This window comes from Salvia hispanica, chromosome 6 (genome assembly GCF_029641045.1).
Source record: "Salvia hispanica isolate PSC_SH4W2 chromosome 6, Shi_PSC_v1, whole genome shotgun sequence".
Lineage (NCBI taxonomy): Eukaryota > Viridiplantae > Streptophyta > Magnoliopsida > Lamiales > Lamiaceae > Salvia > Salvia hispanica.
In genome coordinates, this window is record NC_142697.1 from 40,386,963 (window position 1) to 40,408,425 (window position 21,463).

The window sequence follows — 21,463 nt, forward strand, 5'->3', positions numbered from 1 at the left end:
CAACAACTTGATAGAATTGAATGTAGCTTATGGTTTCTACTCCATTTCTTGATCGAACATGAATTTGATCGACGATATAGGACTCGATCACATCTTCAGCATGGTAAGCGGCTTCTGCAATGCGACTCTCCCACACATCTTCTTCTTCAGTGTAGCCACGGTGGGGAGAATAGCTTTCAAGAAATTTTTGCAGGGAAGTAATTAGTTGAGTGAGAGATTCAAGATGTTTTTGGTGGATGGAAATTGGAGGGTGTGGATGTGTTTGAAGTTGATCAATAATTTGCATAACAGAAACTAGAGCTCCATAAGCAGCCATTCAATCAATCTGAATTCACATAGGTTTCTGAGACACAGTCAAGGTGAAGAAAATTATGGTTGTATAAGAAGAACCAATCATTACCTAAATCTTTTTTTACGGACATATACGGGAAGTTACAATACTACATAAATTTATGAAAATAATAAAAATAAACAAATGGTGAATATATTCGGAAACAATAAAAATAAAGAAGTGAACAAAATTATTGCTATTATATGATATATTTATACGTTTTTTTAGATTGCAATGATCATAAATTTACGATTGCAGATCCATTTTTCTTATTACATATATATATATGGGGATGCATTAAATATATGATATACTATTACAATATTATATAAATTTATTAATTATTTCTATTATATTTTATACATTTTTTTTAGATTGCAATGATCATAAATTTACGATCGCAAATCCATTTTTTTTATACGGGTCATGATAATCTACTAACCCCTTTAGTGTACAAACTACAAACTTAAATCTCAGCCGCTTGTTATAATTAATCTACGGTCTTAAGAGCATCTTTAACCCCATTTCGGATTTGGGCCGCAAGTCCCCTCCACGTCATCATTCCCCTAAATTTGGGGTTCCAGGCCACAACTCCATTAACACCGCAGGCCACAACTCGGGCCACAACTATTATTTTGCACTATTCACAACTACTACCTATTTTACTCGTAAAATAGAATACGTTGAACAATTAAAACCGGAAAAATTCATTGTTCAGTCGGAAAATAGAAAATTACAACATTGAAATTTAAAAATTTGAAATTTTTTTTTAAAACATAAGTCAATTGCGGTTCCAAATTTCTTCAATTAGATCCGCTTGAAGGCGTGCATGTTGATCTTCTTGGCGCATCGCCGCTGAACGGGCCATGACATTGCGCACGTCGGGAGAAATACCTTGCACGGACGGATCGGTGACAGTGTAGCTACTGCTGGCGCTGGCGAGCGGATCGTCGCTCCAGAAAGTGACGTTTTCTCCCTCGTCCTCAACGATCATGTTATGCATTATGATACATGCATACATGATGTCGGCGATTAGGGGACGGTGCCAACCACGGGCCGCTCCCTTCACTATAGCCCAACGTGATTGGAGAACTCCAAATGCGCGCTCCACATCTTTCCGAGCCGCCTCTTGCTTTTTGGCAAACAACTTCCTCCTATCCGTAGTCGGACATATGATGGTCTTCACGAACACGGGCCATCGAGGGTAGATCCCGTCTGCCAGATAGTACCCCCATAGTGTACCGACGGTGGTTGGCCGTGAACTCTACGGTAGGCGCTCGCCCGACACACAAGTCGTTGAACAATGGAGACTCGTTCAACACATTGAGGTCGTTGTTCGACCCAGCGACTACAAAGTAGGCATGTCAGATCCACAACCGTTGGTCGGCAACGGCCTCCAACACAATCGTTGGATGTGTGCCCTTGTGCCCGCTAGTAAATGCTCCTCTCCAAGCCATTGGACAATTCTTCCACTGCCAGTGCATACAATCGATGCTGCCCAGCATCCCCGGGAAGACGTGGGTCTCCTCGTGCATTCGCACCAATCTGCGAACATCGTCGGACGTTGGCTTTCTCAAGTATGTGTCCTTGAATGCTTCGATCACTGCCCGACAGAATTTGGCTAGGCAATCGCGTCCAGTATGCTCACTCACATGGAGGTACTCATCAAACATATCTGCAGTTGTTCCGTAAGCGAGTTGGCGGAGGGCGGATGTGCATTTCTGCAAAGTCGATATACTTTGCCGCCCGACAGCATCGAAGGTTTGCATAAAGTACGCGTCACGAGCTACAACTGCGTTGACAATGCGCAGGAACACATGCCTCCGCATCCGGAACCGGCGACGGAACGTCTGATCACTCCATCGAGGATCTGCAGAGAAATAATCCATGAAAAGCCACAAACCAGCTTGTTCACGGTCTCGGTGGATATACATCCGAGTACGCGGTACCCGGACGTGTTGCTCGTTCCACGCTTGAATAGCAGCTTGATAGCGTTCCACCTCATTGTTGATTTCTTCTTGGATTGTGGGCATCGCCGTCTCTAACATTCGAGCCATTTGAGCTTCGATTGCTCGTTGACCTTCACGACGAGGAGGCATTTTTCAAATTTTATTGTGAGAGTGAGAGAAATGAAGTTGAAGTAATATGAAAATGGATGGAAGAGTGGTATTTATATATAAATTTTCGAATTTAAAAAAATTAAAATTAAAATTATGAAGTAGAGTCCCGGTCCGGCCCGAACTCCAAATAACGTCGGGCCGGGACTCTCCGCGGCACGACCCAACACGTTTAACGCTAGGCCGGGATGGGACTCGGGAGCGACCCAGGGACGCAACTGCGTCCTCGAGACCGTCCCGGGCCGTGACTCCAAACGCTCCAACGCTAAAATCGGGCCGGGACTCGCGAGTTGCGGCCCGGCCCATTGGCGTTAATGATGCTCTAATATATGGGATCTTCAAATGTCAACGTTTCCTATTAAATCCGTCAACAGAGGGTAAATTAGGGTAAAAAGAAGCTGAAATCATTAATTTTGTTGAGATTATGAAATCCTGTTAATTTTGTCGTTTCAACGCTCCGCCTACTATTCACGTCTCCTCTCTCTTCTTTCCCCCCATTCCACTTTTTCGACTCTCCTCTGAACTTAATCGCCTTTATTGAACCGAATCGTGTGTGGCGGCGTAATCAATTCATCAGCGGTGTTTAAGCGAGTTCTTGGCGGCGGCGACATGAGTTCTGTCCGACGACGTGCTGAGTCAACCGAAGGTGAGTTATCCGGCGAGAACCCTAGATTAAAACCGTGGTGACATTTTTTATTCCTGTAATTTTGTTGATAAAGTAGTCTGTTGAGTCAGTCGAAGGTGAGATATCCAGCGAAAAAAACCATAATTTAAAACCGTGGTGACATTTTTCAGTCCTGCAATTTTCAGTCCTCTAATTTTAGACATGTAATTTTGTTTTATTTTGGTCCAATTAACTACTTTTCCTCATTTTATTGACATTTAGATTCGATTTAAGTTCGTTCTATTGAGAAACCATAAAGTCCACACAGATTTTCGCTTTATAGTTCGTTTATTTTTGTTTTGTTGAGAATTCCACATGAATTAACCAGCCCCCCTCCCCCTTTCTGTTGTTATGGGGTTAGACTTTAAATCCAAATGTTGTGAAATTTTTTCATATTTTTTTGAAATTTTATGATGGATGTGGAAATAAGATGGTGTTGACATTGAAATGAAATGGTGTTGACAATGAAATAATATGAATTAAATCTTTTATTTTGGTACTGCAATTGACATTACTCATTGACATTTTGCAATGATTGGTGTTTTAGCTGGATCAGCAACACGTCAATCCAAGGGTAAAGCAGAAGCACATGGTGAGGGTAGTGCGAAGCAATCTGGAGCAACTGGTAAGCAATTAGGTTCTAGTGATATGGTAAAAGATGGTGTGCTGATGAATAACGTTTGCAGATTAGAAACTAGAGTTGTGCTAAAATGAAAATATTGGTACATAACACTGACTGTGGAAACAATAGTGACTTTATGTTGTTGTTGATCTCTGAGCTGTTGACATTATCTACTAATCTCTTGTCGTTGAAATATGTTGTTGACATTGAGTCTGTTTTTTACGGGAACTTAATATTGCTGTTGATATTTACAATGGGTATGGTTGGATGTTTTTGTTGATATTGTTGACATTTTTTGTTAAACCCACACGGTTTTTTTGCTTAATTTGTTAGGATTTTTTTATTGACATTCTGTGTTGACATATGTGTGGACATTTGTTGCTCTCATTGACATTGCTTTACGTGGCCTACACATTGTCACCATAGAATGGTGACATTTTAATACGAGTTGTTGACATTTTGGTGTTTCAGTAAACACCATCTTTTGCAACTTTTGCTCTCATTTGTTGCTCTCATTGACATTTGTTGCACTTTGTTTGGTAATATTTGCTGTTGACATTGTACTATTTTTTGTTGATATTGGTTGTTGAGATTGTGTATAGAGACTGTAACACCCGTCTTTTTGGTACCTTTTCACGAGGAGTTTTATGTTGAGAATCGAGCATGAGATCTTTGAATAAAATATCGTCATCGTTTTATTTAGTTGCTTTTGGAAATATTAAATGATTTGAATCGTTGTTGGGCAATCGTGTGGTGAAAGTAGTCGGCGAGTTTGACGTGAGAATCATCGATGAGAAAATTAGGCGTTCGTCTAAGTACTTGGAATAACACCATAGTACTTTAAAGAAAACACCATGATTTAATTAATACTCTAAATCAAATATTTGGGCATATCACTTTTATCTTGCTTATTCTAGCCTTTTATCTACTCCGTAGTAGTAGAATATTAATTAATTATTCTACTCTGCAGTCAAAATTTTTGGTCAAAATAATTCTTCCAATTCCATCACCCAACGGTTTCTTCCATATCTCCACCTCCCTTGAAAATCTCCAACCAAAATCCATTCTTCTCTTTATAAATTCCTCCACAATGCAGCTTCATTTTATCTGCCGTTGTTTTTTGTTTCCTCCACCATAAGGTAATCTTTCTCCGCAATTTCATGAATATTAAACCTTAGCATAATCATATTGATTTTGTAGCCAATTCCATGATATTACAGCTTGAAATCGAGAGAGCTGTGATCTCAATTCCTCTTGGTTGCTAACGAGTTTTATTCATTCCAACTAAGGTATAATCTTACCCTTTCATTCTGTGTATATCACTTTCTGGGTATTAAATCCATAGCACCATATTTTCCTTTTGTCACAGTTGAGAGGAATCCAAAACCGAGTAGCGTGTGAAACAGCCATCTCCCTGCAAATCTCAATTTGTTCTCTTTCTTTCTAAAGGTATATCCTTTCTTCAATTCCATGCCATAAATTCATACACCACAGTAGTCCACAGATCAGATTTGTTGAAATTATTAGAAAACTTGTTGAATGCTACCTTCTTGTTAAAGCTCGATCTTTACTGCCATTGCAAGCATGCAAGTCTGTCTTTATCTCTTTCTAATATGAATTCTTGGAAATATTCTGTCTGCCCAAAATAATTGAATCGAACAATTAAAATTTGGAAATAAAAGTTTAGAAAGGGGAAAAGTGGATAAAACTTATCTGTGACTGAAAGGGGCTGTGAATGGAGGATGCAGTGTTGGATTTTGTGTTAACATGGAGATAGAGACAAGAATTTTAGGGAGAGCATAGTGTTGGGTGTTCTTTCTCTCATTTTTTTTAATTAAGCAGTAGGGAGAGAAAGAGTTTTGCTGATTGAAATTTGAGGAAGACGAGTTGGGCTGGGAGTATATTTGGTAGTACAATTCCTTTTAATTGTTACATTATTTCTTTTATTCATTCTGTGATGATTTGGGAGTATATACGTGTACTGATTTAGGAATAGGCTACTGTTTATTTTGATTTCTTTATTTATTTTGTTGGGTACTTTAATATTTTATGAACCACTACTATCCAATTAATTTAATAGGGTGATATATATAATTAGTTGTGAGTTTCGGTAGATATATGGATAATGTGTACGTGAGTTTGGTTGGGACTAATATATTAAATGACCAATGCTATTCTTTTCCTCAGTTCTTGTTTAATAGAGATGACCGATTAGTGTTGGGTTAATTATCTTATTAAGTGATTCAAATTTATGTGATCTAGAATTTAATCGCTTGGCCTATGTTTAGTAATAACCGAGAGTTCAAGGATGTTGGCCATCATTGGATTTTGTGCTTCATTGATGAGTCTGTTTTATTATTTGTGAATGAGGGATAATTTTTTTTTCACACACATAGGATGCATGCATTGTCCTTAATTAACTTTTTTTTTAGCAAAACCTGATTTTTGCATATTATGTTAATTCGAAAAGGGTGAAATTTTGCACGTTGTTGAGGTTGGGACAGGAAGTTTGTGGAGGAGCTAAGCTTTTGAGGTGGGCTTTCGTTTTAAATAAGGACTATGTCCTAAATACTATTTTTATGTGAAAGGAGGTGAAAATTGTTTGTCTTGCCATGTTTTGTGTTTGAATGAACCTATCTGAAGTGGCTATGCCATGTATGTTTAATCGAATTCGGGTCCCAGTAGGGCCGCAAACCCTGCTCGGACTAGTGTACACCCAGTAGATCGTGCGCTATCTCATTGGAGTTGGCCGGTCTAGTGACTTGGTTCGTGGCCACGTTCCTTGTCATGTATGTTCAGATATGGTGATGGTGATGTGGATGGAAAATGGTTGCAACAGAATTTTATGTGAAAATGATTTTAGTGACTTGGGTTCTTTTCAATTAAAACCCCCAAGATCACTCGTTATGGCTTGACAAACTGATTTGGCATGTGTCCACTGAGTGCATCAAGTACTCAGCCCTGCATATTTTTTTTTCTTAATGTGCAGATTGAGCGACGACGGGCGTGGAGGATGTTGAGCAGAATTCATGGATTATTTTTGTTTGGCTTAATATTGTTGGATATGTCGTGTCTTCATACTCGGCATTTTCCGTGTCTTGAACGCTTCCGCTAGGTGTCTTTTCTTTAAAATTGTTTTAGTATTGAGAACCTAACTCTTTTCAAAATTGTTTTCTTTCTAGTCTTTATTTCTTAGAATTGGTACTTTGTTGAATTGATACTATGTTGTTTTCTAAGTTATTTTAAGTATTTAAATATTTTTGGTCAAAGATGTGTGTTTTCCCCTTTCTTCCCCGCTTCTTTAATCATCCCCTAGTCGCGATCAACCGTGTTTTCTATCCTTAGAAAATACGGGCGTGACAGAGACCGAGTCCTTTACTGATTTGTTGTTGGTCAAATCGGCTATGTTTTTCATTGTATAAGGACTGAGTATGTTGCTTATGTGTTTTTGAAATGTTTATAATCTTAGTGTGATTTCATTTAAGCAAAGTAAAAACACTTCACATTTATTGTTGACATTGTCCACTGTTCAAGTAAAGTACACAAAACTAAATTATTATTTGTTGCACAGGAAGCCTGCAAAAGCTGCTCAGGCTGCTGTATCTGAACATCTGGCTGGAGTGCTTCCACTTCATCCAGTTTACAGTCAAGCCCTGTTGTGTGATCATTCCTTTTGAAATTTGGTTGACATTCCAACTTGCTGATGGAAATATTTCTTGACATTATTTACATATATGGATCAAGGCTGACATGAAAGAGCTTACATTACAACTGATCTTTCTTGCAGAGGGGTTTTCTCGGTTTTTATCTCAAGTCCAAGGGACTGCACGCACTGTTTGAAGTAATAATCAAGGAGCGTAGAACGCGGTTGTTGGACTTGCCCTGGAAGACAACCAAGCCCACTAATGACTCGGCAGTATTCCTGACGAGACACAAGGAGACTTACATGGGTAACCCTGCCAATTTAATGACTATTGGTCTTCAAGGAGTTAGTGTGTGGATTCTGCAGATTTTGAGAGGGAGGTATTGCAAGACCATGCTCCTTGCACCGTTCAACATTGCCAGAGAAAGGTTCACGTCCTACATGAGTAATTACATCAATGTGACTCCTAATTTCAGAACAGATTATGTGAGGCAAGTGAATAGCATGTTGAACAAGGCTCCCAGCAACGAGCAACACAATGAGCCCGCGAGGAAGAAAAACAAGTTGAATTGAGTTGATTTGGAATTGACAATATGTTTTTTAAATGTTAATGATAGTTTTTGGATATTGATATTGGAATTTTTGGCTTTAGAAGCAATCACTTTTGTTGAAATGAATTATAAACATTAGGAATTTGTTTCAAGTTATGAAACATGGTATTGACATTCTCTTGGTTTACATTTTAAATGCATTTCATTTTGAACAGGTTTCCTTATGAAATGGTGTTGATTTGATTCGTTATGACAAAGTGTTGTTATTTAGGTGGATTCTTTGTAGAGGGTTTGATTATGGTAGAAATTCCTTGTTGTGAAAAAATCATTGAAACTGCATAAATAAAAAATATTTTGACATTTGTTGTTTAAACATTTGAAAAAATAACAAAATTGTATCAATTTGTTGACATTCGTTGACAGTCATTAATAGATCCGTAGAGTTTACGCCGGAGAAGATTAATCCAGAGAAAATGTAGAATATTAATTTATTGAATGTAATATCTTTCCAAACATGTGAATATTTGTATTTTGGAAGATTAGAGATAAATTAGGGACGATCATTGACTTTTTCATGGAATAAGCTATTACAGAATATTATTGTTAGTGGTATGGCAGTTTGGGAGTGAAAATAGGGACGTTTGTAACAGATGACACAATCTCATTCCATATATACCCCTGTTGACAGAATTGTGGCTATCTGTTGACATCGAAACTCAACCCATTATTTAACCGTAGACCTGACATAAGTAGTGGATGAGATTAAAGTTTGTAGTTTGTATAATAGATATGGATTTGTATTTGATTACACCTCCATGATATACTATTACAATATTATATAAATTTATGATAAATTTACTAAAGCAATATAAATAAACGAGTGGAGAATAAATATGAAAATACAAAAATAAATAAATTGAGAAAATTAAATTTTTACTCCCTGTTCAATTGTCCTCGAGAGTTGTTGATAAAAATGCAGATTTGTCCAATAAGCATTGAAAGAAACTGTTGTAGTTTACCTGAATAAAATATAATTAACCCTCCCTCACCAATACTATCCTCAAAAATACTGTGAAACTATTACTATTATATTTGATGTTCCCTAAAATATGATCACTTTCTATTATTAATGATTTTCTTAATTATTTATTAAAAAATTAAATTGTTTTTTTATTAAGATATATATGCTTCAAAACATTGTGCTACTCCTATATATAAAAACGTATGTGGGAAATATAATGAAAATGAAAATGTTTGACATAATCCTATACGTAGGTTCATGATCAATTGAGATTTTTTAGGCTAATTGAGAAATGAGATGCAATATTAGCCACTCATTTTCATTAAATGAGTGGTCCAGATTTTGCCACAAAAATATTTTAGATTAATTAATTATGAAAGGGCAGAATGGTAATTTAAGTTTAAAACAAATGAAACGTGGTTTCCAGCACTCCAATTCAATTCCATTCCCAATTTTCCTCCAATTCCATTCTCAATTTTCCTCCATTAAACCATCACCTTCACCAAATCTTTAACCAATTAGCCAATGGAAGGTGTTTCCACCACTGTCTACCGAGGAATCAGAGGCTACTGACGCCGCAAGGGCTACCAGCGCATCGCCGGCGCCGGTCACAAGCAGAAGATGCGAGTTGTAGAGCTAGGCGATTCCGGCGGGGTGACGTGGCGGAGGTCGTGGCGCATCAAGCTGACGCCGCGGCTGAAGCTTGTCGTGAATCTCCTTCGATTTCGCTATCGTCAGATCGATCACGCCGCAGGCGATGTCTCTGTCGCCGTCGGAATCGAAGCGGTGCACCTCCGATCTGAGGATGTTCCAGCACACGTCCGATCTATCAGTTTCAGAGCAAAGATCTCTCAGGTATTTTTCAGCGTTGTCGCCAGAATCGGAGCTGTGTGATTTTCTTGATCTTTTCCGGTGGCCTCAAAACTAATTCAAAACTAATTTGATTAGAAGAGCAAATTAAGTATGCTGTTTCATCTAATTTTGTGTTTTCGCATAGCGTTGGGAGATTGAAATGCTAATTTGATTAGAAGCGCGAATTGTGATTTTTTTCAATTTTTTCAATTTGAAACTTCAACTGTTTGATTGGCTTTCACTGAGTTTTGAAGAAACAGAAACTTCAACTGTTTGATTGAATTTTTTATGCAGTTGTTCGGATTTTGAGAAATCTCGTTGCGTTTGGCTATGAGTGAAGGTTCAATTCGTAGGAGAAATCATTAGTTTATTGTTTTTCTCTAGAAATTTTGTTTCTCCGGCGTGAATCGCGAGCGTAAGCGAGGTCAGATCTGTGATCATAATGGAGTTGCTGATTCTCTACTATATGAAAATAAGTTCAGAATTTTGTAGCGGATTGCTGTAACCGACTTCGTCCGTTTCTGATTTTTCAGATTTTTTTTTATGGTGGTGTTGGTATATAAATCAATTCTCAATTTCTATTATGCTTTGTGTTTCTGGAAAGTGTATTTGGTGTTAATTGTGATAAATGCAGTATATATTGCATTAAATTGTGTTTGCTTATTCAATTATTTGCTTGTTTGAGGTTGGATTTGTTCCTATTTCTGCAAACTTGAACTTAGGTAGTTGAATCTCCAAAAAAACTTCAAATTCTACTTGTGTTTCTGGAAAGTGAATTTGGTGTTAATCAATTGTGATTAGATAAAAATAATTTTTATTTTTCAATTATCAATTGTGTTGGATGTAGCTAGATTGGAGAATCAAGCTTAATCATAATGCACTCTAGATGTTTGGTGATATTCCTTTGTTAATGTCAACTACGCACATATAATGTCAACTACATGTATAATGTATGTCTAACTACATATACAATTCATGTCAACTACACACGTATAATGTCAACTACATACATATAATGTCAACTATGTGTACAATCATGTCAACTACATATACAATTCATGTCAACTATACAATTCATGTCAACTACATATACAATTCATATCAACTATACACATAATGTCAACTATAAGTTGATGACATTCGATATTCTCGGTATTAATATGTGAATTGTAAGTTTTATTTTTTAGTTGTTGACATTTTAATACGAGTTGTTGACATTCGATATTCTCGGTATTGATATGTGAATTGTAAGTATTATTTGTTAGTTTTTGACATTTTAATACGAGTAGTTGTTGACATTCGATATTCTCGGTATTGATATGTGAATTATAAATATTATTTGTTAGTTGTTGACATTTTAATACGAGTTGTTGACATTCGATATTCTCGGTATTGATATGTGAATTATAAGTGTTATTTGTTAGTTGTTGACATTTTAATACGAGTTGTTGACATTCGATATTCTCGGTATTGATATGTGAATTATAAGTGTTATTTGTTAGTTGTTGACATTTTAATACGAGTTGTTGACATTCGATATTCTCGGTATTGATATGTGAATTATTAAGTGTTATTTTTTAGTTGTTGACATTTTAATAGGTGTTATTTTATTGAATGTTGAAGATTTGAAGATTTGAATATTTGAATGTTGAAGATTTGAATATTTGAAGATTTGAATTTTGAAGATTTGATTGTTGAAGAGATTTGAAGATTTGAATGTTGAAGATTTGAAGATTTGAATGTTGAAGAGATTTGAATGTTGAAGATTTGAATATTTGAAGATTTGAATGTTGAAGATTTGAAGACTTTGCAGATAGAGTTTTAGAGAGGATTTTAGAAAATGATTTCAAATATAATTTAATGAAAAGACAATTATACCCCCGTGTTGACATAATGTGATAGTTGTTGACATTAAGTTAATCTTGTGAATTAGTGGCTGAGATTGCATCTCATTTCTCAATTATGCCCAAAAATCTCATCCTAACAAGACCCCCTATATGTATATGTGGGAAATACAATGAAAATGAAATTGTTTGACATAATCCTATAAAAATTATGAGAAAATTATATCAAATTAAATTTATTTCTTTTATATATATTCATATCGTATTTCATATTTTCTCAAAAATAGAATAATTTAAATTGTTACCAAATAATCAAAACAAACAATAGCGCGGTATAACTTCACCAATTTTAGGATATACTCCATATTTATAAACGTATAACTTCACCAATTTTAGGATATACTCCATATTTATAAACAAACTAGTATAATCCAAGTGCGATGCACGATCCATTTTCTTTTTCTAATATTGAATATAAGGTGATATAGTAAGTGGAAACTAAACCAATACAATGCTTCAATAAATCATTTATTTGATAGAATATTTTCGCCAATCTTACAAAATAAGTTTATTTGGATTGAATTTTATATTTTATTACTAATCAAAGTATTAAAATATAGAAAGACGCTAAAAATGAGAATGAAATTAAACGATCGAAATATTTTACTACATTATTAATTTTTTCACAAATTCCATTCTTCAATGCTTCATTATTATCAGGAATTCAAATTCCATGCTTCAATTTAATTATTTTATGAAATTCAAGTTTTGTAATAGCCAATGAAATTCTAATATGCCTAAATTCAAACCCACTCAGAGAAATTGACATCTCTGTTGACGCAGAGTTCGCAACTGAGTTGTCGAGCTCATTTAACATGTTCTTAGATTCCTAACTTAGGATTTTCAGGAAGGGCCTTGTAACCAATGGCGGATCCAGAATAGAAAACTCGTGGGGTCAGACAGAGTGCAAAATATATTATACGGAGTATGTATTTTATTAAAATAATTATTTATTTTAAATAATATTGAAATGGAGTATCTTTTGAAAGAAATACATTTTAATTTAAGTAATACTATTATCTACAATAGTTGATTCTCACAAATTTATTGTTTGTATTTTAAAGTATTTTAATTTTAAATATATATGTCATGTAATTTACGAATACTATCGTGTTGGTTATTTTTTTAAAACTTTTTTTTCAAAGTATATAGTAATAAGCAAATACAGAAGAATAATCCTAATAAAACAGAGGAGGGATCACTTAAATTGAAATAAATTACTACTACTATGTAGTAGTATTTTTTTTATGACTTAATATGTGATAGGATATAGAATGAATTTCCGTGACACCAAATTTGAAAATTGATAATATTAAAGTATATGAACATAAATAATAATGAATATATTATACAGATTTGATGATTTTCAAATAAAAAAATATCCGAGAAGAAGTAGCATTAACTAAAAAAACTTTTTTATTTAAATCTGAATCCCCACTATCTCAATTTTTAAGCCCAAATGGACCAAATCAGATCTCAAAACACGATGCATCTTCTTTCCCAAATTTTTTTCTTCTGCAAAATTCTCAGCTCTCCTTTTCTTTGTTCTAAATTACTTATCGAAATCTTATAATTTTTTATCTATGGTGATGATGTATATATATCTTTTCTCTTCTTTGTTTCTCTAATTTTTAGTTTCATTGTCTTATCTCCTTCGGTTTTGTGGAGAAGGCTGTCGTGGGGTCGGAGGCAGGGTTTTTGAGGTCGGCGAGCCGAGTAGTGGTATTTTCCGGTGGCATTCATGGACCAACGGTGGGGTCGGCCGACCCCGCGCGACCCCACCTGAATCCACCGCTGCTTGTAACAAAATGCATGTCAGTTCAAGCTTAGGAGAAACACACAACATGGAGAAAAGAGTGATATGGTTAACGTAAACTAATTTCCGCTTTGTAATGTTACTCTTGAAAGCAAGTATGAAAGCAGTAATGTAGTTCTTGAAAGCAAGAATGAAAAGCAAGAGAGGTAAACCAATATGTCAATATCTTGAATTGTTTGTAATTTCATGCATATTGAGTAATTGGTGATGCGATGATTCTATGAGTTTAGTAAAGGTAAAACTGAATAGCCTCAAATCTCCAACCAAACGTAACTACGTCTTCTGATATGATTAATATCTATTTTTTCAAACCAACAGGTTGTGGATTCATATCTTCGTGCAGAATTGTTACTTTTGAAGCTTTCTGCAATAGTATACCTGCAAAAATAAGTGAAGATTTTACAAAACAATTGCCCATACATTTTTTTTAATGGTTTGCAATAAGACCGTTAAAATAAGAATAACATACAGTAATAAAAAAAAAGATAAGAAACTAAAATAAGACAAGCATAAATAGTATAATTAAAAACACAAATTAGATTAAATAGCTGGTAGAGAAACATAAATACTCCACATGATTTGACGGACAAAAGCTTCTTCACTGAAATAATATTTTTGATTAATAGAATTGGTATTTATAGAAGATTTAGTAGTAACTCAAAATTAAATTAATAGTAGTAATAAATATCTTCAAACCTTGTGCTCTTTCAAATTATTGTCCAAGTGGAAGTGAAGAGACAAAACACATTTTTTTTAAAATTAAATTTGACCACTTGTAGCGGCACACTACGCACCTTTGTGAGAAAATTTTGTTCACCATTTCAAATAATATACCTGGCTTTTAAATAACATATTTATATGCTAAATAAAACCTCTCACACATTTCACTTAATTTAGAGGCTCCACCTTGTATTAATAACCTCCCACTCACTCCACTTAATCACATATTTTTAGATTTTAATCAAACGTTTAAATGGCTTTAATTATATATTTTTAATTTAATATAATTTTTTAAATTAAATAACAATTTTGTAAATTTCTCCAAAACTCTATATTGTATATATCGTGCAAGCTCAGTACAATTTCTTTTAAATGTCTTTAAAATAGCTAAAGTAGCTAGTAGTTGCATTTTTTAGGAGATCAGCAATTCAACATAAAGGAGTATTAATTAATGATAAATGGATCAACAATTCAACATCATTTTTTAGCCCAAAACAATGATGGATTTACCTAAAGCCCAACTATTTCCAAACAACCCACTCAATTTCTTAACATGGATACGTTTTTCACAAAAATAAATAATTTTTGAATCGAAATATATTTTTTAGTGACCATAAAAAAGTCATGAAAATTAAAAAGTAGATAATGAGAATTAATCGTATTGGGCCAATTCTATTGAGTTGCATGCTATGGAGTATATTAAATTTAGATTCATGTTGTTATTTTTTTTCCATAAATTTTCAACTTTAATCCTATATTAAATTGTCAAACCATTATGGTCAACCCGTGAATTTGAGTTCAATTAATATCCCTAAATAAATAATACGGTGCGATAGTGAGGAGTATTTACGTTTTAAATGTAATTTATCATGAAAAAAGAGAAATATGAAAAAAAAAATGTCACCCCAGTAAATAATTTAGCATTGACTAAAAAAATAGAAAGATAAATTTGGAACTTGTATCCATTAAAATCCCTATATAAATTCCCCTCATTTTTTAATGAAAAAATAACACTTCCTCTTGATATTCTAGAAATTCCCAAGCTCTAAAAATGGGGATGAGGATTATTTACAAAAAAACCTCATTAGCAAAACAAAACAAAACAAAATTAGAGTAACTATAATCTTTTTTTGTCTCTATACGTATAAACTCAACTACTCAAAGTCTTTTAACAAATTAAAATCTTTAAACTATAATATCTCATGTGCCCATTTTTACAGGACAACACCAACAAAGGCTAATATCTACTACTAACATATTTGTCCCACCACCACTCCATAATTCAAATCGAATCATGCGGTTATCACTTATATTACCCTTTAAAGTTATGATAAGACGTCTAACTAATCAAAATGTGTGGGCTGTCTATGTATCTACTGCATTTATAGGACGGTTCACGTGTTTAGTATAGCAATTGTGTAATTCGACTTGCGCCTATTTATTTCAATTTTCAACACCATACTATATCTATTTTACATACCTACTATATAGGATTAAATAAATAATTAATTTAGCAACGCACACGTTTTATAAGTTGACTAAAAATTCTAATTTCTGTCATATTAAATCTCCAGTACATTTTAATTATAGTGGCCTAAAAATCTGTCGGTGTTCCACATTATCATACTTATCCGTTCTACTCCATATATATTATAAAAATCGGTCGGAGTAATATATATCCATTTTTTTCTCCTTCCTATAAATATTTATTTTTCTTCCTTTTTTTATTTAGTTTAATCACATGTGTACCGAATCAGCCTTTTAGCGAAACCCACTTATCCTGTTCGACCGGATTTACGGATTAAGGCCAAAAGTTGCTCGACCGGATTTACGGATTAAGGCCAAAAGTCTCCCAGCGGATGGCGGAGTTTGAACCCGTGACCTCAAGGTCACGACATCTCCGCGCTGCCAACTGCTCAAATTGTTAAAATAATTATCTTAATGTCACTATTTATTTATAATCATATTACGCATCAATCCTAAGTGAAACCATTTATTCTATTGTTAGTTAGTAATTAGATGTCTAATAATTTCACTATATATATAAATATTTTGTGTAAAATCATAATTAATGAAAAAATATTATGTAATAATAAAAGGAATTTGTTCCAATTAATTAGCCGAGCCGTAAATTAAACATGATGAGCCAACCATTCACATTATTACACTTGCACAATAAATAAAGCAAGTTCAAACACCTCAACTTCATATTAGTACTATACAAAATCCAATTGAAAAGTGATAATGATTGAGAAAGGCGAAAGCAAGCACTTCGTTCTGGTTCACGGCTTCTGCCACGGAGGCTGGTGCTGGTACAAACTCGCCGCCGCGCTCAAGTCCAATGGCTGCCGCGCCACCGCGCTGGACCTAGCCGGCTGCGGCGTCAACACCGACCTCGCTCCCTCGTTCTCCGACTACGTCCGCCCGCTCATGGATCTCCTCGCCTCCCTCCCCGACGCCGAGAGAGTCGTGCTCGTCGGCCACAGCTACGGCGGACTCGCCATCTCCGCCGCCATGGAGAATTTTCCCGCCAAAATATCTCTGGCGGTGTTTCTCACGGCATACATGCCCAATTGTACGGACCCACCCGCAGCTCTAATCCAAGAGGTCTCATTTTCATCTACTAAATACATTTGTTAATATCTCCCTCCACAATTAATCATTTTTGTTTTATATTTTAACTCATTTATAGAGTATATTTTCTTATTAATAATATATGGAGTATTTTTTTCTATTTAACTTTCATCATTAATTTTATGTTAAAATTCGCTTCATTCGCTGCCAAAAGAAGAGAAATTAATCTCATGTTTTATTATTTCGAGTTTTATGAAATTGTTCGACTTTGGTAACAAAAGCACTAGAAAAAAGTTAGTGAAATTATGGTTATATTCGGTATTAGTTTTATTTTGTGAATGAAATGAAATATAGTAGAATATGAAGTGTCAAATGAAAATGTTAGTGTGAGGCAATTAATAGAGACTTGAGTAATAAAATTTGTTTCGTCCACTTCTAAGATTATTGTTACATCAGAAGGGAATGATAGATGAATTTGTGTGAAAATAGTTTTTCAAGAGAGGCTCGAAGAAATCTTTCATGGACTGCGAGTTTAAGTTCGATGAAGCCGGTGTTCCACTCTCTGCCCTTTTTGGCCCCGAATATATGGCGGCCATAGTCTACCGGAACTGCTCCGCCGAGGTCTTCACACTCTATAATTCTTTTTCTACTAATATTTTTGTCATATATACTCTGACAATTTATTTAATTGTCAGGATTTGGAATTGGGAAAGATGTTGATAAGGCCGAATTTGTTTTATTTGAAAGAAATGAGCAAGAATGGGCTGTTGTCAGAGGAGAAATATGGGGTAGTAAAACGTTGTTATGTGATGTGTGAGGATGATGAGGTAATGGAAGAAGAGTTTCAGAGATATAACATTGAGAAAAGCCCTCCAAATGAAGTCATTTCCATTGAAGCAGCTTCCCATATGGCCATGCTCACCAAAACTCATCTTCTTTCATCTTCTTTGCTTCAATTATCTCATAAATACCATTAATTACTATTGCTCCAGTTTTGATGCTTAGTACTACGAGTGCATTTAATTGGTCCTGAAATATGGTTCAATTTATTATGGAAAGAACAGTAATTCTCTGGTGTAGAATAATGAAGTTATTGACCCCGATTGTATTAAAATACTCCCTTCGTCTCACAAATAGACCATTTAGGGTTAGACACAGATTTTAATACATAGTAATTGGTAAAGAGAGAAAGAAAGAGGAAAAGTAGTTAAAATTGTATAGTGGATGATGGACCCATAAATAATAAAGTAAAATAGGAGAAAAATGCCGTTATTAATAGATATAAACTATTTCTATGGAATGAAAAAAAATGAAATATGACCTATTTCTATGGGACGGGGGAGTAATCGTTACTCGTAAAGGCTATTTATATGTACTCCTCTGGTGTAGAATGGAGTAAATACCTAGATTTTTAATATTTTTTTATTTTATTTCTAGATTTTAATTTTTAAATACAAATATATAAACTTTAGATTTTTCTGATTTCTCCACTAAAAATTCAAAATTGACATGACAAATTAAAACATACTAGCTAGTTAAAAAATATAACCAAAGCAATGCCATTTCAATTTTTTAATTAAAAAATATACTTTTAAAGTTATATATATCACTCTTGCTCTTTCACCTAATCTATAACCTACGTACTACCGTCACGGACTTATTTTCTTCTCTTTGCAAACCACTGCTATGGACTAAATTTGGGGAAAATATAGAAACTTTAATAAATGTAGATAATTTGTAAACAACAAAATAAAAAATTATCACGATGGAAGTTGGCGATTGCTACTCGATAGTGCTTTTTAGGGCAATGGCGAGTAAATCCAAGTCTAATTCATCAAAATCACAACAAACTAAGTCCCAAATTATTAGATCAATTCAGGTTGGATTGAAATTGGCGTATCCAAAATAATGTGAATTTGCTATCAGAGTTGAGCGAAAAAAACACCAAATTGATCGAGTTAATTTTAACTCCCAAAAGGAAGTAATATAATTATGATTTATGATGAGAATACTACAGTATAATCTTTTACATCAGGAAAGGGAATAATCGAAATCCATCTATTCCAATACTCGAATAAATTAAGATCCCCCTTAGGCCCATTTATTTGTCGGAAATATCTGAAGTTTCCACAAGAATAATGATTCACAAAATTATAATTCATGTAAATTATGAATTTTGAAAATATGATTTGCGTGTTTGGAAAAATTTCAGAATTCTGACGTAACGAAGTTTGAACTTACAAACCAAAGACAAAATCAACATTGGGTATGCAAAGAAAATAAGCAGAAGCAACCTATGATTAATACGAATATTCAATGCATGCAAACAGTATTCAATGCATGCAAACAGTAAACTGACTAATTCAGAAGAGGTTTGTCAAAAATAAACATAAAGAATGATACTCTTTTTATGTTTCCTATGAATTACAATATGCCCAAAGTTTGAATTTTCAATTCCAATTGACTTGTTCATTCCTAATAAATCATATTCTCTCCGTCCTCATTAAGTCTCCACATTTAACTCACACAAATTTTAGAAAATGTAAAAAAATATAGATTGAAAGAGTTGGTGAAATATATGTATCACTTATATATATGAGTATGATAAAATATTTGTGAAGTAATTAAGTTGAATGTAGAGCTAGTTACCATTTATAGTAAAAAAAAATGAAAAAGAACTCTGTATAAGAGGGACATATAGAAATAACAAAATTAGACACAAAATGTGAGAAGGAGGGAGTAGATATTTCTCATTTTATGTCTCAAAAATTCTAATTTAACTCTCCAACCATATTTGAGGAAATAGAACTGTAAGGAGGAATTTCATAAAATATGATTTATTGGGGAAAACATGATTAAAATTAAGATAAAATTAGGGTAGAAATTAATAAATAAAATACAAGATTAGTAGTAGTGAATCTTATTGGAAACGGGTCAAGGGCCTGGGCTATGTTGGGTTGGATTTTTGATGGGCCTAAGCTAAACCTAAGTTTAAAAAGAGTCCATTTAAATCCACTTCAATAGACTAGCTCAGCCTAGGCCCGTTCCATTTTATTATGGTTGAGCCGCCCTAGATTGAATTGTGTCGGTATAGTAAGTTTGAAAATACCGACATACACGTGAGATGAAAACTAATCCGTTACTAATTTTATTATAGAGTGAACTACAAAAATGGTCTTTGGACTATGCGTTTATCTCGCTCATAGTCTCTAGACTTTAAAAATATCGTCAGTAGTCCATAGACTAAGGGTTTATCTCGAAATTGGTCCTTTTGGCTTTTTTTTGTACGAAAATACCCTTTGATATTATTTTGGGGGGTTTGGGCAATTTGGTGTTTTTACACTTTTAACATTATAAATCTGATATTATTTTAGTTATGTACTAACTTTGATATTATTTCAAAATTATCATTCTTCTTCCATTTTGTTATCCTTCACTGAATTTATTTTTTTTTATTTCAATATTAGATTTAATTTTACAAAATTTTAAATTTTAACTTTTAAATATCAATAATTTTTTTTAATTATAAAAATTATTAAATAGCAAAAATTAATAGTTATAATCAATATTTGATAATGTATAGTACTATGTAATCAATAAGGTATGACAACGCCTTAGTTTTAATCAATATTTAATACTCTCTCTGTCCCACGTTACTTGAGTCATTTCTTTTTTGCACTCGTTTCGGAAAAATTATAATAAATAGTTAAAATGGAGAGAAAAAAAAAGTAAGAGAGAGAATAATGTAGAGAAGAGTCTTAACTATATTATTCTTTTTTTTACTTTATTTTCTCTTCACTTTAATTATTTATTATTATTTTTTCAAAACGAGTGCAAAAAAGAAGTGACTCAAGTAACGTGGGATGGAGGGAGTAGCTTTAATCATAAATAGATTATATAACACAATTTATTCTGAAATAAATATGTATCTAATGTAAGACTAATATAATTTTCGTTTATTAATTTGAAAACAATCAAAATTTACTAGAAAATTTCAACAAAAATACTCCTATATAAAATTTTAAGTAGGATCAAATTTTTAGTCAACTTCATAATATTTAATCACAAGCAATTATAACAACCGAACGGAGGCTAAATAAAATAACTCTTATTTTTCCATCATGATTAATATTATTTTTCTGTACTTCTTCAATTCAATTGAATATTATATTAAATAACAAAAATTAATAGTTTTAATCAATATTTATAGTGTCCATGAATTAATAGTTTTCATTAAAAAAATTTATTGATATTTAAAAATCTAAATATTAAATTTAATTTTATAAAATTAAATCTAATATTGAAATTAAAAAAAAAACAAATTCAGTGAAGGATAACAAAATGGAAAAAGAATGATAACTTTGAAATAATATCAAAGTTAGTACATAACTAAAATAATATCATATTTAAAATGTTAAAAGTGTAAAAAGACCAAATTGCCCAAACCCCCCAAAATAATATTATAGGGTATTTTCGTACCAAAAAAAGTCAAAAGGACCAATTTCTAGATAAACCCTTAGTCCAGAAACTACTGGCGATATTTTTAAAGTACAGAGACTATGAACGAGATAAACCCATAGTCCAGGGACCATTTTTATAGTTCACTCTTTATTATATTGCAACTTTCTCGCTTAAACTATATCATTAA

The 21,463-nt window shown here is 33.5% G+C and overlaps 1 protein-coding gene, 1 long non-coding RNA gene and 1 pseudogene across 2 annotated transcripts; 2 read left to right on the forward strand and 1 right to left on the reverse strand.

Annotated features, from left to right (window-relative positions):
- Positions 1-87: 87 nt before the first annotated feature.
- Positions 88-2,430, reverse strand: LOC148923788 (uncharacterized; annotated as a pseudogene).
- Positions 2,431-6,207: 3,777 nt separating this feature from the next.
- On the forward strand, positions 6,208-6,989 carry LOC148923789 (uncharacterized). The gene is made up of 2 exons (XR_016132363.1): positions 6,208-6,267; positions 6,724-6,989. It is a non-coding gene; the product is annotated as an uncharacterized LOC148923789 (long non-coding RNA).
- Positions 6,990-16,411: 9,422 nt separating this feature from the next.
- On the forward strand, positions 16,412-17,949 carry MES10 (methylesterase). Its single transcript, XM_048103371.2, has 3 exons — positions 16,412-16,848; positions 17,305-17,436; positions 17,511-17,949. Exons 1-3 carry the CDS (start codon positions 16,486-16,488, stop codon positions 17,790-17,792), a joined length of 777 nt encoding a protein of 258 aa, XP_047959328.1. The 5' UTR covers positions 16,412-16,485; the 3' UTR covers positions 17,793-17,949.
- The last annotated feature ends 3,514 nt before the right edge of the window (positions 17,950-21,463 follow it).